The sequence below is a fragment of the Chenopodium album genome, chromosome 24 (assembly GCF_948465745.1).
Source record: "Chenopodium album chromosome 24, dcCheAlbu1.1, whole genome shotgun sequence".
Classification (NCBI taxonomy): Eukaryota; Viridiplantae; Streptophyta; class Magnoliopsida; order Caryophyllales; family Amaranthaceae; genus Chenopodium; species Chenopodium album.
Window position 1 is genome coordinate 37351870 of NC_137857.1, and position 17516 is coordinate 37369385.

Here is a 17516-nt window from a genome sequence, read left to right on the forward strand (position 1 = left end):
CTAAATAGTAGTAGCACAATTTTATATCAACAAGCGTTATTAAAGTCATTATTAAAGATGATAAAATGCTCATTAACATATATCTAATTAATTGCAATGCATCAAACAATCTCTATTTCACGGTCCTTTTGGCTAAAAAAAAAAAAAACGAATACTCCAAAAAAATAATAAAAACACATGGAATATATCATTTTGGACATTTTCCCCTCTTTCTTAAACACATTTGTCCCCTTCTCCAAGAACCCTAATTTCAGCTGATCTCATCTCAGCAAAAAAATCCAAATTTCTCCAAATCAATTGAATTCAATTCAATATCTGATAATCACATTCACCCCACTTACTCTTTCTCTCTCCTCTTACAGTCATTGCTGTCGCCCTCAATCGTGACTTTCTTCCACCACTACCCACAATTCTTCCCCCTTTTTTCCCCACCTTTTTTTTTTTTTTTTTTTTTTTTTCTCTTTCCCCTTTTCTTTTTTCCATATAAATTAGGGCATCTTTTAGTGTTCCAAGAGATGACTTCTTCTTCTTCTATTAATAATAATAACAATAACCCAGAACCTGATTCTACTACCCCACCTCCTCAACCTGCTTCTGAAGTTGTTGCTGTTGATTCTGAGAAATTTGAAGCTGAAGAAGAAGCTTTCATGGAGAAATCTGATGATCCTATGGATGATGATTCTGTTAATAATCATCCTGCTACTGTTTTTTCTATCAAATTGAACCAGCCTCGCTCCAATTTGCTTCATAAAATGAGTGTTCCTGATCTTTGTCGCAATTTTAGGTATTTCTCTCTTTTTTACTTCACTTCAGTTGCATCATTTTTTTTTAATTGAACTCAGTTTTGGAATATAATTCTTTAATGGGTTTTATTTATTTGGGGTTTATGCTCTATAATTATGTTTTTAAGGTAGTTTATCTGAGTGTGATTTATTAATGATTGATGATTTTGGGTGTTTTCTTTTATTTAATTTGCCTCATTTGTATCAGTTTTAGCATTTACTTGTTGAAATATGAAATGGGATTTCAATTATTTTTATTTTTTTTGAGTATATACTATAATCTAGTTTTTAGGGAGTTTATTTTGGTGTGATTGATAAAAGATGCAAAAGTAGATGTGTCTGGTTGTTTGTTTGAGGGAGGTGATGTATAATACTTGTATTGGTGGCTTTGATGAAGAGTTAGTTGGCTGTTAATTTACGAGGCAGCTTCTCATGGTGTATAAGGATCTTTACAATTTCATGGGGCACTGTAAACTACCAATTGAGTAACTTATGGGACCAAATTGCTGATTGCCATAAATGGGATTGTGTCTAAATTTTGATCTATACTTAGTATAGATGGATTATCGTATTAAAGAATTAAAGAATATGCAGTTTGCTGATTACTGAAAATGGTTCTGATCCTGTTTCAGTTATGAACGTGTAACTTTATGTGATTATAATGGATCATCTAGTTACGGATTTAAGACTTTTAATTTTTGTGCTAGATATATTTGGCAACTTTTTTCCTTGTAATCTTCCCTTTTGTTGGTGTATTAGGCTGTTGAGGAAGGTTTAAGGGTACACTTCAAGAGTGGTAATAATGATATGGACTTAATATCTAGCCGACATTGTCAAATTGCTCTATGCCCTGTAATTTTGCATTATTTTTATTCCATTAAAGTTTTGTAATCGACAAGTCAGGTTTTGATTTGTTGTTTGTTTAGCAAATTAGGCCTTTGCTTTATAGCTTTATCTCTTTCCATACTTACCCAGACTATGTTGTTTTCTGTTCTTAAAGTGCTGTTGCCTGGTGTGGGAAGCTGAATGCAGTAGCATGTGCTTCAGAAACTTGTGCTAGAATTCCAAGGTTAGCTAACTTAGCTTAATGATCTTTATTTTGGCTCTTTTTTATAGTTTGTTACCATGAACTTAAGAAGGCCTGTAAGGAATTTTACAGTCATTGGATATGACTGTTTATTCATATAAAGTGTTGGTGCATCAGCTATGCACTCTATCATATCCTGTGTTAGTATCATCTATTTTACTCACTGCCTGGATCATGGATTTTCATGTAATGAGGGCAGTGACATGTCTGTGCTTGTAGGGACACATAAATTGTTTCAGGGACTTGGTCAATTGTTTTACTCTACCAGAAGTCAATTTGAATCAAATCTGCAAAATAAAGAAGAGAATGGTGCTGTAGTGCATCCTGTTGCATTAGGCTGTTAAATCTAAGCCACGTCAAATTGTTTATTGTTTGTGCTACATGCAGTTATCCAACCAGGTTCCTTTTTTCTGGCAGTTTAAATGCCAAGGCAGAGAGAAAAAAAAAACAAGAAAGAGAGTATTCTGATGTTATGGGATCAGTTTTTTTTTTTTTTTCAATAAAATTTGTGACTGCAAAAGAAATATACTCCTTTCATCCCTTATTGTTTTTTCCATTTGGGTGTCCCAAAATAATCTTCCCATTTCCTTTTATTCCCATTTTTGGGCACTGTGAAAGGTCCAAATTGCCTTCATTTTATTTTTTTGGTCTTCTTTACTCAACTACCTAAAATACCCTCATGTTTTCTCTACATATTTGTGCCTCCACTCATTTGCATGTACTTTTTCCTTTTTTCATGTACTTATTATTTGTGCTTCACTCGCATTTTTCTATGCTTTTCTCTCTTTTTAATGCAGTCCATGTACTTCTTCTTCCTATTTCTTAATTCCCTTGAAATTTGGCAAATGGGAAAAACAATATGGGACAGAGGGAGTAGAAAAGAAAATGAGGAGGGATGGGTGGGTGCTAGGTAGGAAGGGGATGTATTTAAGGGGACAGATGGACCCACCTGAAATTCATGGAGTGATCTGCTGTATGTTGTGCAGATTTTGGGTCTCTGAATCAGGACCAGATGTAAGATTGTTGTTTGATTAGTGAAGGTATCTGTGGTTAACATAAATAATATAAGAGAGCTGCTTTTATCCTGGGATTATTGACTTTCCTTGGGCCTCCTAGTCCACATACAAGAAAAATGCCAAACCTGATGTATCACTTATCGGTGGATTGTGAATATTGGACAATTTCTTATAAGATTCGCTGTTGTGTTTGATTTTTTAATTAAATGGTCTAAGAATTTTTTGTTAGTGCCTTGACAGCTGAGAATCTGTTTTGAGTAATAATTTGAGATTTCTTCTTTACTTTAAATCTGATTAGAAATGTTGCTCTGATGCTGCTGATCTACTTTAACGTTGTAGCTCCAGTGCCAATCCGCCATTTTGGATCCCTATACACATAGTTATTCCAGAGCGACCAACCGAGAGTGCTGTATTCAATGTCATAGCAGGTATTATTACAGAGCTGCTGATTTAATTACTTTGATTGATTTTAGGTTTCCTCTATTGATTTTGCTTTTGTTTAAATGATTTCTGGTGGATGTCAAAAGATTAGGTCTGAGATGTAGTTTGTCATGTAATTTATTTTTTCTTAATTTGTAAATGTCATTCTGATTCCTTGACATTCTCCTGTATTATTATAGCTACTTTGAGATTTTCATTTTGCCTTATAAGTTATTCAGAACTTTTCCTTTGCTCTCTTACACTAAACAAATGTTAAGTCATGCTAAATTCTAGTTCATATTCGGTCTAATTGATAATGTCTAGACTCTAGATGAAAGTAATCTTTAGTGAGTAATGACTTGATTCAAGTGGTTTTTTGACAATGTTTATAGCCTCTACAAAAATTTTGATATCTATAAATTACAAGAATATTTCAATTGATTTCGGAAATCTATAAACACAGGGAAAAGAGTTATGTATTATTTTTGAGAGCCTAAGGGTCTTTTTGTTCTATTTTTATCCTTAAAGACAAAAATAAACTGGATTAACATGATTAGTGCTGTTAGTGTTTGTGTGTGTGTGTGTGTGGGGTGGGGGGGGGGGTGTTAAATATTAGAAGATCTGCAAATTAATAAAACGTCTTTTTTCATCCTGACCCCTTGACAATTGGCCTAGTTTTATTTCAGTGCCCAAAGGTTTGAATAATATTAATGAATGTCTTTTCTTATCTTGACCCGTTGACAATTGGCCTAGTTTCATCCCAATGCCCAAAGATTTGAAGAGTATCATCTCATAAAATTTGCAGAGCTTCTAATTGATTAGCCCCCCAAATTCTTAGAAGTTCTGCAAATTAATAAAATGTATTTTCTTATCTGACCCCTTGACAGCTGAGAAAAGGAACTCTAGCCTTACATTGGTGGAAAATATAAGCAAACCATAAAATTCATGCCCCATAAATCCTTCATTCCCCCACTCTCTTTCACCTTTTGTTCATTGCTTAAACACATTTTTTCAATGGAACTGAATCATTTCAAACACGGTCCTCATCTTTGGATGGTATTACTTTTTCTTTGAAGCCATGCTAAACTGTGATGCTTTGGTATAACCTGTTTTGGACATCATATGCAGATTGTCCCCGCGATTCAGTTCAGTTTATTGAATGGTCTCCGCCTTCTTGTCCGCGGGCATTATTGATCGCAAACTTCTATGGAAGAGTAACAATTTGGTCTCAGCCGACACAGGTTAGATTACCCATTGAATCCTTGGGAGTAATTTGTTTTTCTTTCATTGTCTTATTTTCTTACTCAAACTTCTTATGTTGGCTTACGTCCTCGTCTTATAAAATATGTGTATTTGTAATTGTATCCGGTGATTCTATTGAATTCCATAATTATGTTTTCTTTTTGGTCTTTCAAGTGCTATATGAGACCCTAATAATATTCTAATCAGGGGCCAGCTAACCTAGTGCGAGATGCTAGTTCCTGGCAACGTGAACATGAATGGAGGCAAGATATTGCAGTTGTAACAAAGTGGCTCTCTGGTGCTTCTCCGGTAATTAATCTTCCTATGTGTTTAGTAGTTATTTTATGGTTAATACTTTTGCTTTGTGATGTACCTGATGCACTACATGTAATCCATTTCGAAAGTGAAACCAGACAGTTTGAACTACTGGGAAAAAAGAGCAATTACTGTACCCATTAAATGAGAAATGTTGGGTCTTAAACAAGAGTTCATGGCCTTAAAGGGTTTTAACAATTGCTGGATAGTGACATTCCATTGATAATTTCTATGCAAATTACCATTACCTTTTCCGGAGATTGGAAGGATATTAATCACCTTTTCTTTCCATCGGCAATTGCCAAAAAGGTCATTGGCTGCCATATACATCATTAGAATTTTCTAATGTTCATGTGGTTTTTGACTAATTGCTAGATTTGACTATTTGATGTCTTGAATCAGTTTCCAAATTTGGCTTAATAAACTCATTGCTTTCTAATTACTGCTAGAATGCCAATTTGACGAGTTGCTTGAAAAAATAGGAAAAAAGAGATGACTTTATCTGTGAGGCCATCGTAACTAAATAAGGAAGATTAAAAAAAAATGGGATTCGGCAAAAAGCTGTAAATGTTGAACTGTAAATATTTCATAAAATGCACTAATGTACCCATGTTGTCTCGGACAAGCACCTATTCTTGATAACTGCACCCAAATCCATCAGCTAGCATAGGTCTTTAGTTTGTATAAGTGTTCTTCTGTTGGTTGTCAGCTTGTAACATGCTTGCTATATCACTCCAGTTCTTAATTTCCATAACATCAGGCTTGCCAGTTGCATTGATGCAAGTCTTGTTTTTATATACTTCTATGCATTTGAGCACAAGTATGATATTGAACAGTTTGTCTTTCTGTTCCTGACAGGTTGTCGGTATTTCATAAGTGATGTGTAGGTTGTAAAAATTCTTTACGTCTTGGAGTCTTGTTTGTTGTTTTATCTAGGCTGTTGGTTTCTTTGTTCTTTTTATACTACTTGTTTAATTATCTTATACTGCTATAGCAATAGACTCCTAATGTAGTTTAGCTTGCTGTTATATGCTTTGAGATGTTTGTCATTATGTCACGCTTAACTGTCAGAGTGGGAATTTCTGTTCTCTTGTCATTTCTGGTATCAGTCCATTGTCTGTGCAAACGTAATCTTGGTTATCAATCTTTCTTCTTACACCCCTTCAAAATAATTTTTTTTGAGAATCTGTTCTGTTTTCCTGTTGTCATCTATCTAGGGATAATTACTTTCCCTACTTTCTGGATAATGGACTTTTGGTCATATTGTGTACTCAACTGATTGAAGATCAGATACTTCTTTAACCTATATTTTGGTCACAATGTTTAGTCAACTGTTTGAAGTTCTGATACTTCTTTAACCTATATTTTGGTCCCTGCCTGACTTTTTACTGATCCTTGATCAGTATAGGTGGCTCTCTGCAAAATCCAATAATTCTACAAGCTTGAAGTCAACTTTTGAGGAAAAGTTCCTTCCTCAACTTCCACAAACTTCAGGTTGGCTGAGTATTGCCCATTACATTTTTTGCCTGACATGTCTGTTAATTTGTGTATAAAATCTTGTTGGATGTAGGGAACTATGTTTGTAGTTGAGGGTATATTGTTCTGTGAGCAGTATGCTATAAATTCATCATTCTTTACTTCTATAGATGGTTGTGTTATTGGAAGGTACAAAAACTAGGCGTTGATCATGACATTGCCTAATGTTTTGGCATAGAAAGTTGTTTGCTCTTCGGATACTTCCATTCCTTTTAAATTTGGAGCATACTTGTTAACTTGCACTATTGCACCCTATTTTTTTCAATAGTTTATATCATCCCATATCTTATCAACCATGTACGCTTGTGATGTATTATACTAGTATGCGTCCTACTTTTGCCACAGAATTTCTGCTTTTGGTTTACGTTTCAGCAATGCGAGTAAAATCAAGCTCTCTCTAAAACTTGTGATAGTCAATCATGAGTCAGACTTTATTAGCTATAATTAGATACTACTGTAAATAAATCTGTTTGTTTCTATAACGATTTTTATTTATTAGAATGTCTTTAAATGGCTGTAAAACTGCATATTCAAGGCTGCGCCTAGGAAGATTTTTATCCCATCTACAGAGCTTGACAACTTCTAGTATCGAGTCAAGTCTCCAGCTATTATTGTGCTTGAAGAAAGTCGGTTCCTTGAGACATACTGTTGTAGTACATGTGTTGTGGCTCTGAATAACATTACTTAGGTGAATTAAATAAGTTCAATTACTTGGAGGTTTATTTGTGGCCTTACCTTTATTGTCTCAATCTTGTTTAGGGTAGCATTTGGCTTTTTGCCAAGCTGAAGAATTTGGTTCTGTGTATTTGCACTGCTCTTCTGCACTTTTATTTAGTCAAGATATTGGTTTAGATTTTGATATGCATTTTATCTATTTTACTTGTCTTCTCAGCTAGGTGGCCGAATATTCTTTGTGTATGTTCTGTATTTTCTTCTGGATCTGTACAACTTCACTGGTCTCATTGGCCACCTCGAGACGGTGCATCAGCAAAGTGGTTTTGCACCAGCAAAGGGCTCTTGGGGGCTGGACCCAGCGGGATCATGGCAGCTGATGCAATTGTGACCGACTCAGGAGCCATGCATGTTGCAGGTGTCCCTATTGTAAATCCATCAACAGTAGTTGTCTGGGAGGTCACTCCAGGACCTGGAAATGGATTTGAAGCAACTCCAAAGACTACAATAAGCAATGCAGTCCCTCCTTCTGTCAATCCCCCTAGTTGGTCAGGGTTCGCCCCCCTTGCAGCTTATTTGTTTGACTGGCAAGAATTCTTCATATCAGAGGCAAAACAAGGGAAAAAACACTCAGATAAAGATTTTACTGAAAATGTATCATTGTATTGTTCACCAGTCTCGAATTTTTCGGCATATGTGAGTCCAGAGGCTGCATCACAATCAGCTGCAACCACTACATGGGGTTCTGGTGTCACGGCTGTTTCATTTGATCCTACTCGCGGTGGTTCAGTTATTACAGTGGTGATAGTTGAGGGTATTATACTTCAATCAATTTGTTACATTTGAGAATGCTTCCTGTTTGTTTTTCCTAGAAAATGCTGATCGATCATAATTAGATTTATGCTCTCCTTATTTGAAGAAACATTAGACTTTGTAGTTAGTATATTGTTTATATTATAAGCCATTAGCCTAACGCCCTGGATGTGGTTTTTACCTACGGAGTGGGGGTAGGTCTTAGACGTATATAATCATGCTTCTTGAAATTGCAGACATGCTTTCTGTTGACCCTCATGATGATGTTGTCCCAGCAATTGTTGTTTAGCCATAGATGAAGTTGTGCAGTGTTGATCAACATTATCATATTACAGTCTTGAGATATACTTGTTAAACATGTTGATTAATATAATGATGCATTTGTTGCATTGCTTTACATCTTATGTAAACTGAGAATGATGTGTTTTATTCTTGTTTTGCAGGGCAGTACATGTCTCCATATGACCCAGATGAGGGTCCTTCAATCACAGGATGGAGAGTACAGCGTTGGGAATCGTGTCTTAAACCTGTTGTCCTTCACCAGATATTTGGGAGTCCTTCCAATTTTGGAGGGCAGCCACCCATGCAAACTGTTTGGGATACGAAGGTCAACAAAAGCATCCCACCAACTGATGATTTTAAGTGTCAGCAAGTAGCATCAGCAGGACCAACTTCTGATGTTCAGCTTAAACCTGAGTCAGCTGGTGATAAGGAAAAAAAAGTCACATTTGATCACTTTAATATGCCCAGTGACGTTAGGACACTTGCTCGCATTGTTTATGCTGCTCATGGCGGTGAAGTTGCTATTGCTTTTTTACGTGGTGGAATCCATATTTTTTCAGGGCCAAACTTCACACCTGTTGATACATATCAGATTAATGTTGGCTCAGCCATAGCTGCTCCTGCTTTTTCTTCAACAAGCTGCTGCTCAGCTTCTGTATGGCATGATACAAGTAAAGATTGCACTATGCTGAAGATAATCCGTGTTCTTCCACCTTCTGTTCCCAGTAATCAAGCAAAATCCAGTTCTACTACCTGGGAACGTGCAATTGCAGAAAGGTAAATCGTAACTATTTATGCAATTCTTTTTGGAATCAGTCAGTCTCGCTTTCCACTCTCTTTCTCATTATGATTATTCTAAAACACCTTGTCTTGATCTAGAAACAAATGCCAAAAGAGCCTGTAGGCTCTGGAAGTACCCCCTTTTTCTGTATTGCTAACAAAAGTTGATGCAAGAAAGCATCCTTAAGATACTAAATTGGGGCAAATGGAATGAATCAATACAATTTGAATTTTCATTCTCGCAGGTCTGGGAGTAATGTTCATCCTGATTCTCTTTTCTTATTTGAGCAGGTTTTGGTGGAGTCTTTTGGTCGGAGTAGATTGGTGGGATGCTGTTGGGTGTACACAAAGTGCTGCTGAAGATGGAATTGGTATGACATTGTACTTTTCCTGAAAATATTTGAAAACAAAAAAGGCCCTAAAATTATTTTCTATAACTATTTATTTAGATCATAGTAGGTAAACGGAAAAAGTAGGATTTTAACTTGTCTGCTATTATATTAAAATTCATTGATTGCAAATTTTTCTAATGGCTCTGTATTCTATTTATGTTCTATTGAAGTTGTTTTGCTCACTTTCAATTTTCAGTTTCCTTGAACAGTGTTATTGCTGTTTTGGATGCTGACTTCCATTCCTTGCCCTCAACTCAGCACAGACTGCAATATGGACCTGTATGTTATTCCTTTTCCTTTTTCTAAATTTAATAATACTTGTCCTCTACTGTTCATAGTTTGGGAGGGTTGGAACAGTCTAGCTTGTCTGTTCTGTGTATGTTATATTTACGATTGCAGCTGTGCAAGATGTACTAGTCCAGTGTATATTATTGTCATTTCTGAATGGGTCTTTTTTTTCACGATTTTTTGTTGCAGCTAGGTATAATTCATGTAGTCATTTGGTAGGGGTGCATGTTTATTGAAAGGTAGAAAAGGATTTAAAGTTGATTATATATTATATATATATAACCCAACATGGCCATAGTTATGTGTGGGTATTTGGTGATTGCTGCTATTGCATTATGTCGGTTCCATTGCTCTTTGTATAGTCCTGTCATTTTTCTTTTTGTTTAGGGGCCGTTTGGTTCATGAAGGTGGAAGAAAATGACAAAGAAAGGGAAAGAGGGAGAAAGGAAAGCAAAAGCTTCATTTGTCTTCAAGTTGTTTGTTTTGAAAAAAGAAAGGGAAACATTTCGTAAAGGTGGAAGAAAATGACAAAGAAAGGGAAAGAGGGAGAAAGGAAAGCAAAAGCCTCATTTGTCTTCAAGTTGTTTGTTTTGAAAAAAGAAAGGGAAACATAAAATACTACTACCACCCTTCCATGGTTCCATCTGCATTTCTACAACAACCACCACCACTACTCCTTCCCTCCACCACCATTTCACTCCACTATACTACTGCCACCCCTCCCCCCTTATGCCAAATGCATCTAGGTTTTGTTCAGATTGTCTTTTGGTTGGGGATTGCAAAAGAAGAGAAGGATTTAGAGTAAATTAATCAATTAGCTATTACTAAAACAAGCCAACGCTGAAATCATTCACCCCCTAAATTAGACATATGTCATGCTCTTATTAAAAATTTTCTTTCCAAATTCATCTATGATGTCAGCACTTTTTTTTTTTTTTATATATTTGTTTTGTTGATCAGCTTTAATATTTCAATTACCTCTCCTATTTTATCAGTACAGATAACAATGGCATGCTATTTGTTACGGAGTAGATAATAATGTCATTGCTGACATTATAAACAGTTTACTCTGTATGACATTATCTTTATTTGTCTTTTTCCTTAAAAAATGAATGATATCATACCTACATATTTTCTAAATAAAGAGTAATGACTATTTTTTTTCAAAAAATAAATTTTTCAAATCGTTCGACGTCTGGGTTTAATCTAGTCATGTATTTATGTATAGAGCTGTCAAATGGGGGGTTTGGGTTGGTTTATCAGATCAATTAGCTGGTTAGCCATGCTGGTCATCTCAGCCAGGCTAGTTTTGGACTTTTCTAATATTTCTATTAATTTCGTCTGGGATGGAAAATTTAATCTGTTCTATTGTAATGCAGAGTCTTGACAGGATAAAATGTAGGCTGCTGGAAGGCACAAACGCTCAAGAAGTCAGAGCTATGGTTCTAGATATGCAAGCAAGGTTGTTATTAGATATGCTTGGGAAGGGAATTGAATCAGCATTGCTAAATCCTTCGGCTTTGGTTTCTGAGCCTTGGCAGGCATCTGGCGAGATGTTGAATTCAATTGATTCTGAATCCATGGCTGTTGATCCAGCGCTGCATTCAAGTGTTCAGGTCTTAATCTTGTGCTAGCCATTATTATTAGTCTGAAAATTTGTTTACCTCCAAGATTAGCAGTCCCTATCCCCTAAATTCTTGATAACTTGATTAAGTCCCGTGTCACTCACGGTTTTTACAAAATTTTATAACGAATAATAATGTTAATTCAAAATCTACCAAAAAAATAATCCTCATATTTTTAACTGAAATTGAAAAGGGTTGAATCTTAATTTATATCTAGAATTGAGACCCGAGTCAAAATGTAAAAGATATAAAATAATATTTTATACAATAAAAGATATGGAAAATATGTGAATATTTTGTTAGGAAGTGAATACTACAATTATAAGATTTGGTGAATAATTTTTTTAGAAAGTGAATCACAAGTATATAAAAAAATGAGTTGTTTTAGGAAGTGAATAAAAAAATTAAAAAAAAAAAGTTTTGGAGGGTAATAAACTAAAAACAGCACCAAGAAGTGACACGTGTCATTCTTGGTGTCTGTTTTAGTATTATGTTATTGATTGATTTGAGAATATGGTGAAGCAAAATGGTCATTGCAAACTTTAAAGGCTCCCAAATTACTTTGCCTCTCTAAAGTTCCTGAGCTTTTTTAAGGAAGTGATAGCAAGGCCTTGCGAAGAATATGTTTATAATTCCATGTTTAGATTTATCTCAAGAACTTGATTAATTATTAATGCTCAATGATACCAGATCTCAGAAAAATTCAGTTTACCCTTGGAAACTTCGTAAAATGACATTCTTTTTTATACTTCATTCGTTTCATGTTAGATGACACATTTCATTTAGGCACATATGCCAATGCATACTAAAGAATGCAAATATCCTTGATTACATATTAGCAAAAATTATTAAAAAATTATATTTAAAAATAGATGTTGAGATGAATCTAACAAGACCCCACATGACTGCACTTTTTCTCAATATGAAATCTCAAAACAAAGTCAAAGCAAGTTATGTGAACATTGCACAAAGTCAAACCGTGTCATCTAATTTGAAACAGAGGAAGTATATTGATATGCTTTAGGAGCTTCATATATTTTTTTCTTATGATTTGAAGAGTGGCAGCTGGGCAGGGTTACCCGTTTTTGTTTTGCTCTTGTCAAGTACTGTTAAATTCAATGCTCTGAGCCTCTGAACAAATCTGGTCCAGTAATATTTGTGAATGCACGTTAGATTTGTTCTAATTGATGAAGAATTAATACAATTTTAACAAACATGAGAAGTTTCCAAGTGTGGCTTCAAAGCTGCTGAAAAAAATTTGATTCCTGTTAAAGTGATGCAATCAATCCCATTTATGTCTTTTGTTCAGCTTATAACCATCAATATTTGAAAAATTCTGTGGTATATTCTTAATTACCATGAACCTAATTGTGAGCATCAGTATTTCTTTCATACAGGCCTATGTTGATGCTGTTCTAGATCTTGCTTCACATTTTATCACACGTCTACGTCGTTATGCAAGCTTTTGTCGCACATTAGCAAATCATGCTGTTCAAGCAGGAACCGGTGGGAACCGGAATATGGTGGCTAGTCCTACACAGAGCTCTTCATCTCCTGCTCCAAGTCAAGGTGAGTGGTTGGAATTCTTCTTCAATGTGCTACCCTTCTAGCCAATTTATAAGTCTCTCTTATTTTTAAAATCAAGCTTAAGGTTGCTTTTTGCTAGGAGATCTTGAAAGTATCTCCAGTGGTCATGGAGAAATTTGACTATAAAAGGTTGCCTTGACTGCTCTCTGGTACTGTATGTCTGTATTAATCTTGCATTTCTCACTTCCTACAAAATATTGGAATCAAAGATGGGTATAAGTATGTGAAGACTGAATATGTATAAACCATTTTTTCTCCATTCTTCCGAATTGTAGTTTCTGTAGACCAACTTTAACTTTTTCGTGCTTGGAGGGTGATGGGAATTAAGAATTACAGTTTTGTCACTCTGAACCCTAAGCATATGTGGACTTAATGCACTGTTCCTCCCCTATTTTATTTATTTATTTATCTACCTGATTATCCTTGACAGAAAATATATTTGTTGTGCTGCTGCTTTCAGGAGCTCAAACTGGTACAACAAGCTCATCAGGAAACACACAAATGCAGGCTTGGGTCCAAGGTGCTATTGCTAAGATAAGTGGTACACCAGATGGAGTTTCTAGCTCAACTCCTAACCCCTTGAGCGGGCCAACTTCATATATGCCAATCAGCATAAATACTGGAACTTTTCCTGGTACTCCTGCTGTCAGGCTTATAGGTGACTGCCATTTCCTGCATAGACTGTGCCAACTTTTGCTATTCTGCTTTTTTTTCCGACGAACAAATCTATCCCGCTTCATCCCAAGCTCTCAGAGGATGGCTGATGCAAGTATGCAAAAGACCCAGCCCAATGTTGCAAGCAAGGTTGAAGAGAACCAGACAAAGTCCATGCCAGTATCAAGCAGGTCAGAAGATGCTCAGGGTGCTCGTAGCAATCAGTTAGTTGCTGGTGTCAAAGTTGAAGATGGTCCTGCCGGCAGAGTTAGAATGGGGACTGGTAATGCTGGTCAAGGATACACATATGAGGAGGTAAATGCTACTTGAACTTCTAGTATGTATATTCTGGCTTAATTATTACTTCCTCAGTTTTTTTTTTTTTTTTTTTTTTTTTTTTTTTTTTTACTACTTGCAACACACCTTTTATGTACGCAGTTTTAGGAGATGATTAGTGAAGGTAAACAAGTGATTTTATCAAAATAATTTTAACACGAGGATTAGAGTTGGGTTAGGTTATAGTAGAATTTAATTTATGACTTGGTTTGAAGGATATGAAGTATATGGATTTGCATGAGGATGAGGCTTTTGATCGTAAGGGATGGAGGAAGATTTATCGATGACTACACGGAATAATCACTTTTGGTTCATGTAGCTGACCCCACTTATGGGATTAAGGCTTTGATTGATTGATTTGATTAGAGTAGATTTAGGTATCATGTGTTAAAATTATTAAGAATAAATTGTCCATTTACATTATATAATCTCGACCTCAAAGCACGTGCCACAAGGCTGGGTTGCAAGTATATAAAAATGGAGGAAGTATGTTTTTTAGACAATACTTCAATTATTTTATCTGGAGATTGTTGGTCTAGCTTTCAAGTTTCTAAAATGAAGCTCAAGTTCAATCTGCTCTTGCTGCAGGTTAAAGTGCTGTTTCTGATACTGATGGATCTTTGTAAGAGAACAGCAGGTCTTGCGCACCCGTTGCCTGTTTCTCAAGTTGGAATGTCCAATATACAGGTTCGGCTACATTATATTGATGGAAACTATACAGTATTGCCAGAGGTTGTTGAAGCATCACTTGGCCCACATATGCAGGTAGTCATTGTCTTCTCTTAACATTATTTTGATTCTGTTTTGGATTGTGCAGTACACACTGCGCAGTGTGCACACTAATAGAGCAATAAGAAGTGTTGAGTAAATCATAATAAACTGCAAATCCCAAGTGCAAATAAACCGATTTCTTCATTGTATGTGACATGTAATTAAATAAAGACCTGGGAAACACTTATTATTTCTTGGTGAGCTATCCCCTTGTAATTAAGTTGTTTGTATGAGGTAAAAATGGGTGTGCTTTTGGGAGGGATTAAGAACGAATTATGCGGAGAGTATTTCTCTTGATCTGTTGATTGTGGTGGAAAGAAATGGAAAATATATCAGACTACAAATACGTCAAAGGATTCTTGTTTAATCCGCTTCCTTTTTTCTTTTTTTTCTTTTTTTTTACCAAAAACTTTACACTTTTGTTTGCCTGTTCTTATTGGTTTGAGATTAAGTAATTGACAGTCTGTATGCCAAGGATGAAAATACAGTGAAGATATTAGCTGCTGAGGATTTAAACGCAGAATGACATGACTGAAGTTTGTGTTTAATGGCCTTCAGCCTAACTTCATGAGCTGTTGCATCCAATTTCCTCCTTGGTTGTACTCATTTTTGGTACTCTCTGCAGAATATGCCTAGGCCTAGAGGTGCAGATGCTGCTGGCTTACTTCTACGTGAGTTGGAGCTCCACCCCCCTGCAGAAGAATGGCATCGTCGGAACATGTTTGGGGGTCCATGGTCTGATCTTGATGAAATGAGTTCTGTAGATGATAACTCTAAGCTAAACACTTCTGTTGATCCACTTGATTCAAGCTCAATGGAGAGTTGTGATGTTTCCTATGGAGTGCAGAGCCTATGGCCAAGGAAACGCAGGCTGTCTGAAAGGGATGCGGCTTTTGGCTTTAACACCTCAGTTGGTCTAGGAGCTTATCTTGGTATTATGGGATCTCGTCGAGATGTGGTGACTGCTGTTTGGAAGACTGGTTTGGAGGGTGTTTGGTTCAAGGTATGCCTTCTTCATTTTTGTTACTTATAAAGTTTCTGGGTATGGTTCCAAAGTGAACTACTTCCTCCGCCCACAATTATGTGCAACAAAGGGGTATTATTTGTGAGATATAAAATATTCCTTTGTTGCACATAATTGTGGGCGGAGGGAGTATAAGTCATAGTCTAGTACTCCCATCCCTAATTAGCTTGCAAACTTCCTCCCATCCCAAATTAGTTTGAATGCTTCCTGAGGGAAACTCCCCTATTCTTTTAATACCTCTCTTTTCATTTTTTTTTCTCAAAAAGTAAAGTTCCCATTTTCACATTGAATTAAAAAAAAAAAAACACCCCACTGTCTTAATATTTTGCATATATTTACGGTTTACTCGATGATTATGCATCTCTTCAAGATACCTACTCTTATTCACAAGTATGCTCTTTCTTCTAACATTTATTAATTCCTTGCAGTGTATAAGGTGTTTGCGACAAACCTCGGCTCTATCCTCAACAGGCTCTACTAATTCTACCAATCAGAATGAACGAGAGACATACTGGATAAGTCGCTGGGCTTATGGTTGTCCAATGTGTGGTGGAGCATGGGTTCGAGTGGTATAAATATTGTTAGTTAGGTAAACCATCACTAACCTTGTTTATCTGATACTATTTCAGAACTAATATTGTTAATTATCTGAACTTTTTTTTTTTTTTTTTTGGAAATGAACTATCTGAATTCATTATAACTCACTCCAGCTGCATAAATAGCTCTTCATCTTTGTTTCCTGCTTCTTCTGCACCATTCGAGTTTGATTGGAAATCATGTTTTACAGACATGTTATCTTGTTTATTTTATCATGATTAATGCACCATTAGATGCATGATCTTGGCTCAGCAGATTTTGATATCAAATACTGTGTATTAGTTTCTTGCACCGTGCTCCGTAAAAAAAATTTTCATTTGTCTATTTTGTCTGTTCCAGGTTGTACATTCTTTTATTTACAGTCTGCTGACCAAATCAGCATTTTCTCTCCTACAAAGCTTTTTTAGCTGAGAAATGGGGATTGCTGGATGTTGTGAATATATGCACCGTAATTGTAGTGTTCACACTGGTGGATGATGAGAGGAAGATGTTTACATTGCCTGCATGCAAATAACCCTTTCGAGTCTTAGCGGTGAAAAGATATTGCAAGGATCTCAACCCTTGTTGAGAACAGAGTAGCGAAGAGTGAGAACCAGTTTCTTCCAAGATCTTTAATCTAGAAGTGTTAGTGTCTGCTGGAAGCTGCTGTTATCAATCTTTGAATATATGTTGGGTTCCTGTCAATGCTTTGGAGACCTGAAATTGAGGTTTCAGTTGATGCGCTACTAATCAGCAGTAAGAATGGGATTAAAAACTTGATCTCTTTGCAATGGCAGAGCTTATATTAATTGCAATTTTGTATAACTTTTATGTCTCTATTGATATGTATAGTGCGTTACTAATTTTCTAGTCGATGTCAAAGAATTTTGGCCGCGTCAAGTGATGTATTCTTCAAATTGGAGTTTGAAATCATTGATGCAATCGTTTTACACTTTTACTCCCATTTTTTAACTGAGGCAACAAACTTAAGATTAATAGTTGCAGAACTCTTGAATGATTAAAACTTGGGATAATTTGATGTAAATTAATTGGAAATAAGTCACCCTATTGTCATCCATGCTTAAAGTTGTGTAATCCTCATTGACTTGTTACAATAAAAATGAATGCTCTAATACCCTAATTTGGCAACAACTGAAAGTATTCAATGTTTAAATTTGGAATGAAGAAATACAAGTTCAAAAAGCTATGGCTCTTAACTTTAGAGGTTTTCTTTGCCCATCTTTTTCTCTCTCATCTATGTATCTCCTTATATATTATCATCCATTACCCATCGTTCTACTCCTAATTTATACAAGTA

The 17516-nt window shown here is 35.8% G+C and overlaps 1 protein-coding gene across 1 annotated transcript; it reads left to right on the forward strand.

The window, feature by feature from the left end:
* Positions 1–496: 496 nt before the first annotated feature.
* On the forward strand, positions 497–17257 carry LOC145611153 (mediator of RNA polymerase II transcription subunit 16-like). The gene is made up of 17 exons (XM_081666432.1): positions 497–784; positions 1783–1851; positions 3225–3313; positions 4434–4546; positions 4755–4856; positions 6266–6356; positions 7291–7884; positions 8327–8942; positions 9237–9316; positions 9534–9616; positions 11005–11241; positions 12648–12819; positions 13298–13806; positions 14416–14592; positions 15224–15601; positions 16051–16211; positions 16559–17257. The coding sequence occupies exons 1-16, from the start codon at positions 516–518 to the stop codon at positions 16195–16197; spliced, it is 3726 nt and encodes a 1241-aa protein (XP_081522558.1). The 5' UTR covers positions 497–515; the 3' UTR covers positions 16198–16211; positions 16559–17257.
* Positions 17258–17516: the final 259 nt, after the last annotated feature.

Coding starts and splice junctions, on each gene's coding strand:
- LOC145611153 (XM_081666432.1), top strand. CDS start 516: ATGACTTCTTCTTCTTCTATTAATAATAATAACAATAACCCAGAACCT. Junction 1,852..3,224: donor ACTTGTGCTAGAATTCCAAG/GTTAGCTAACTT, acceptor TTAACGTTGTAG/CTCCAGTGCCAATCCGCCAT. Junction 13,807..14,415: donor AAGGATACACATATGAGGAG/GTAAATGCTACT, acceptor CTCTTGCTGCAG/GTTAAAGTGCTGTTTCTGAT.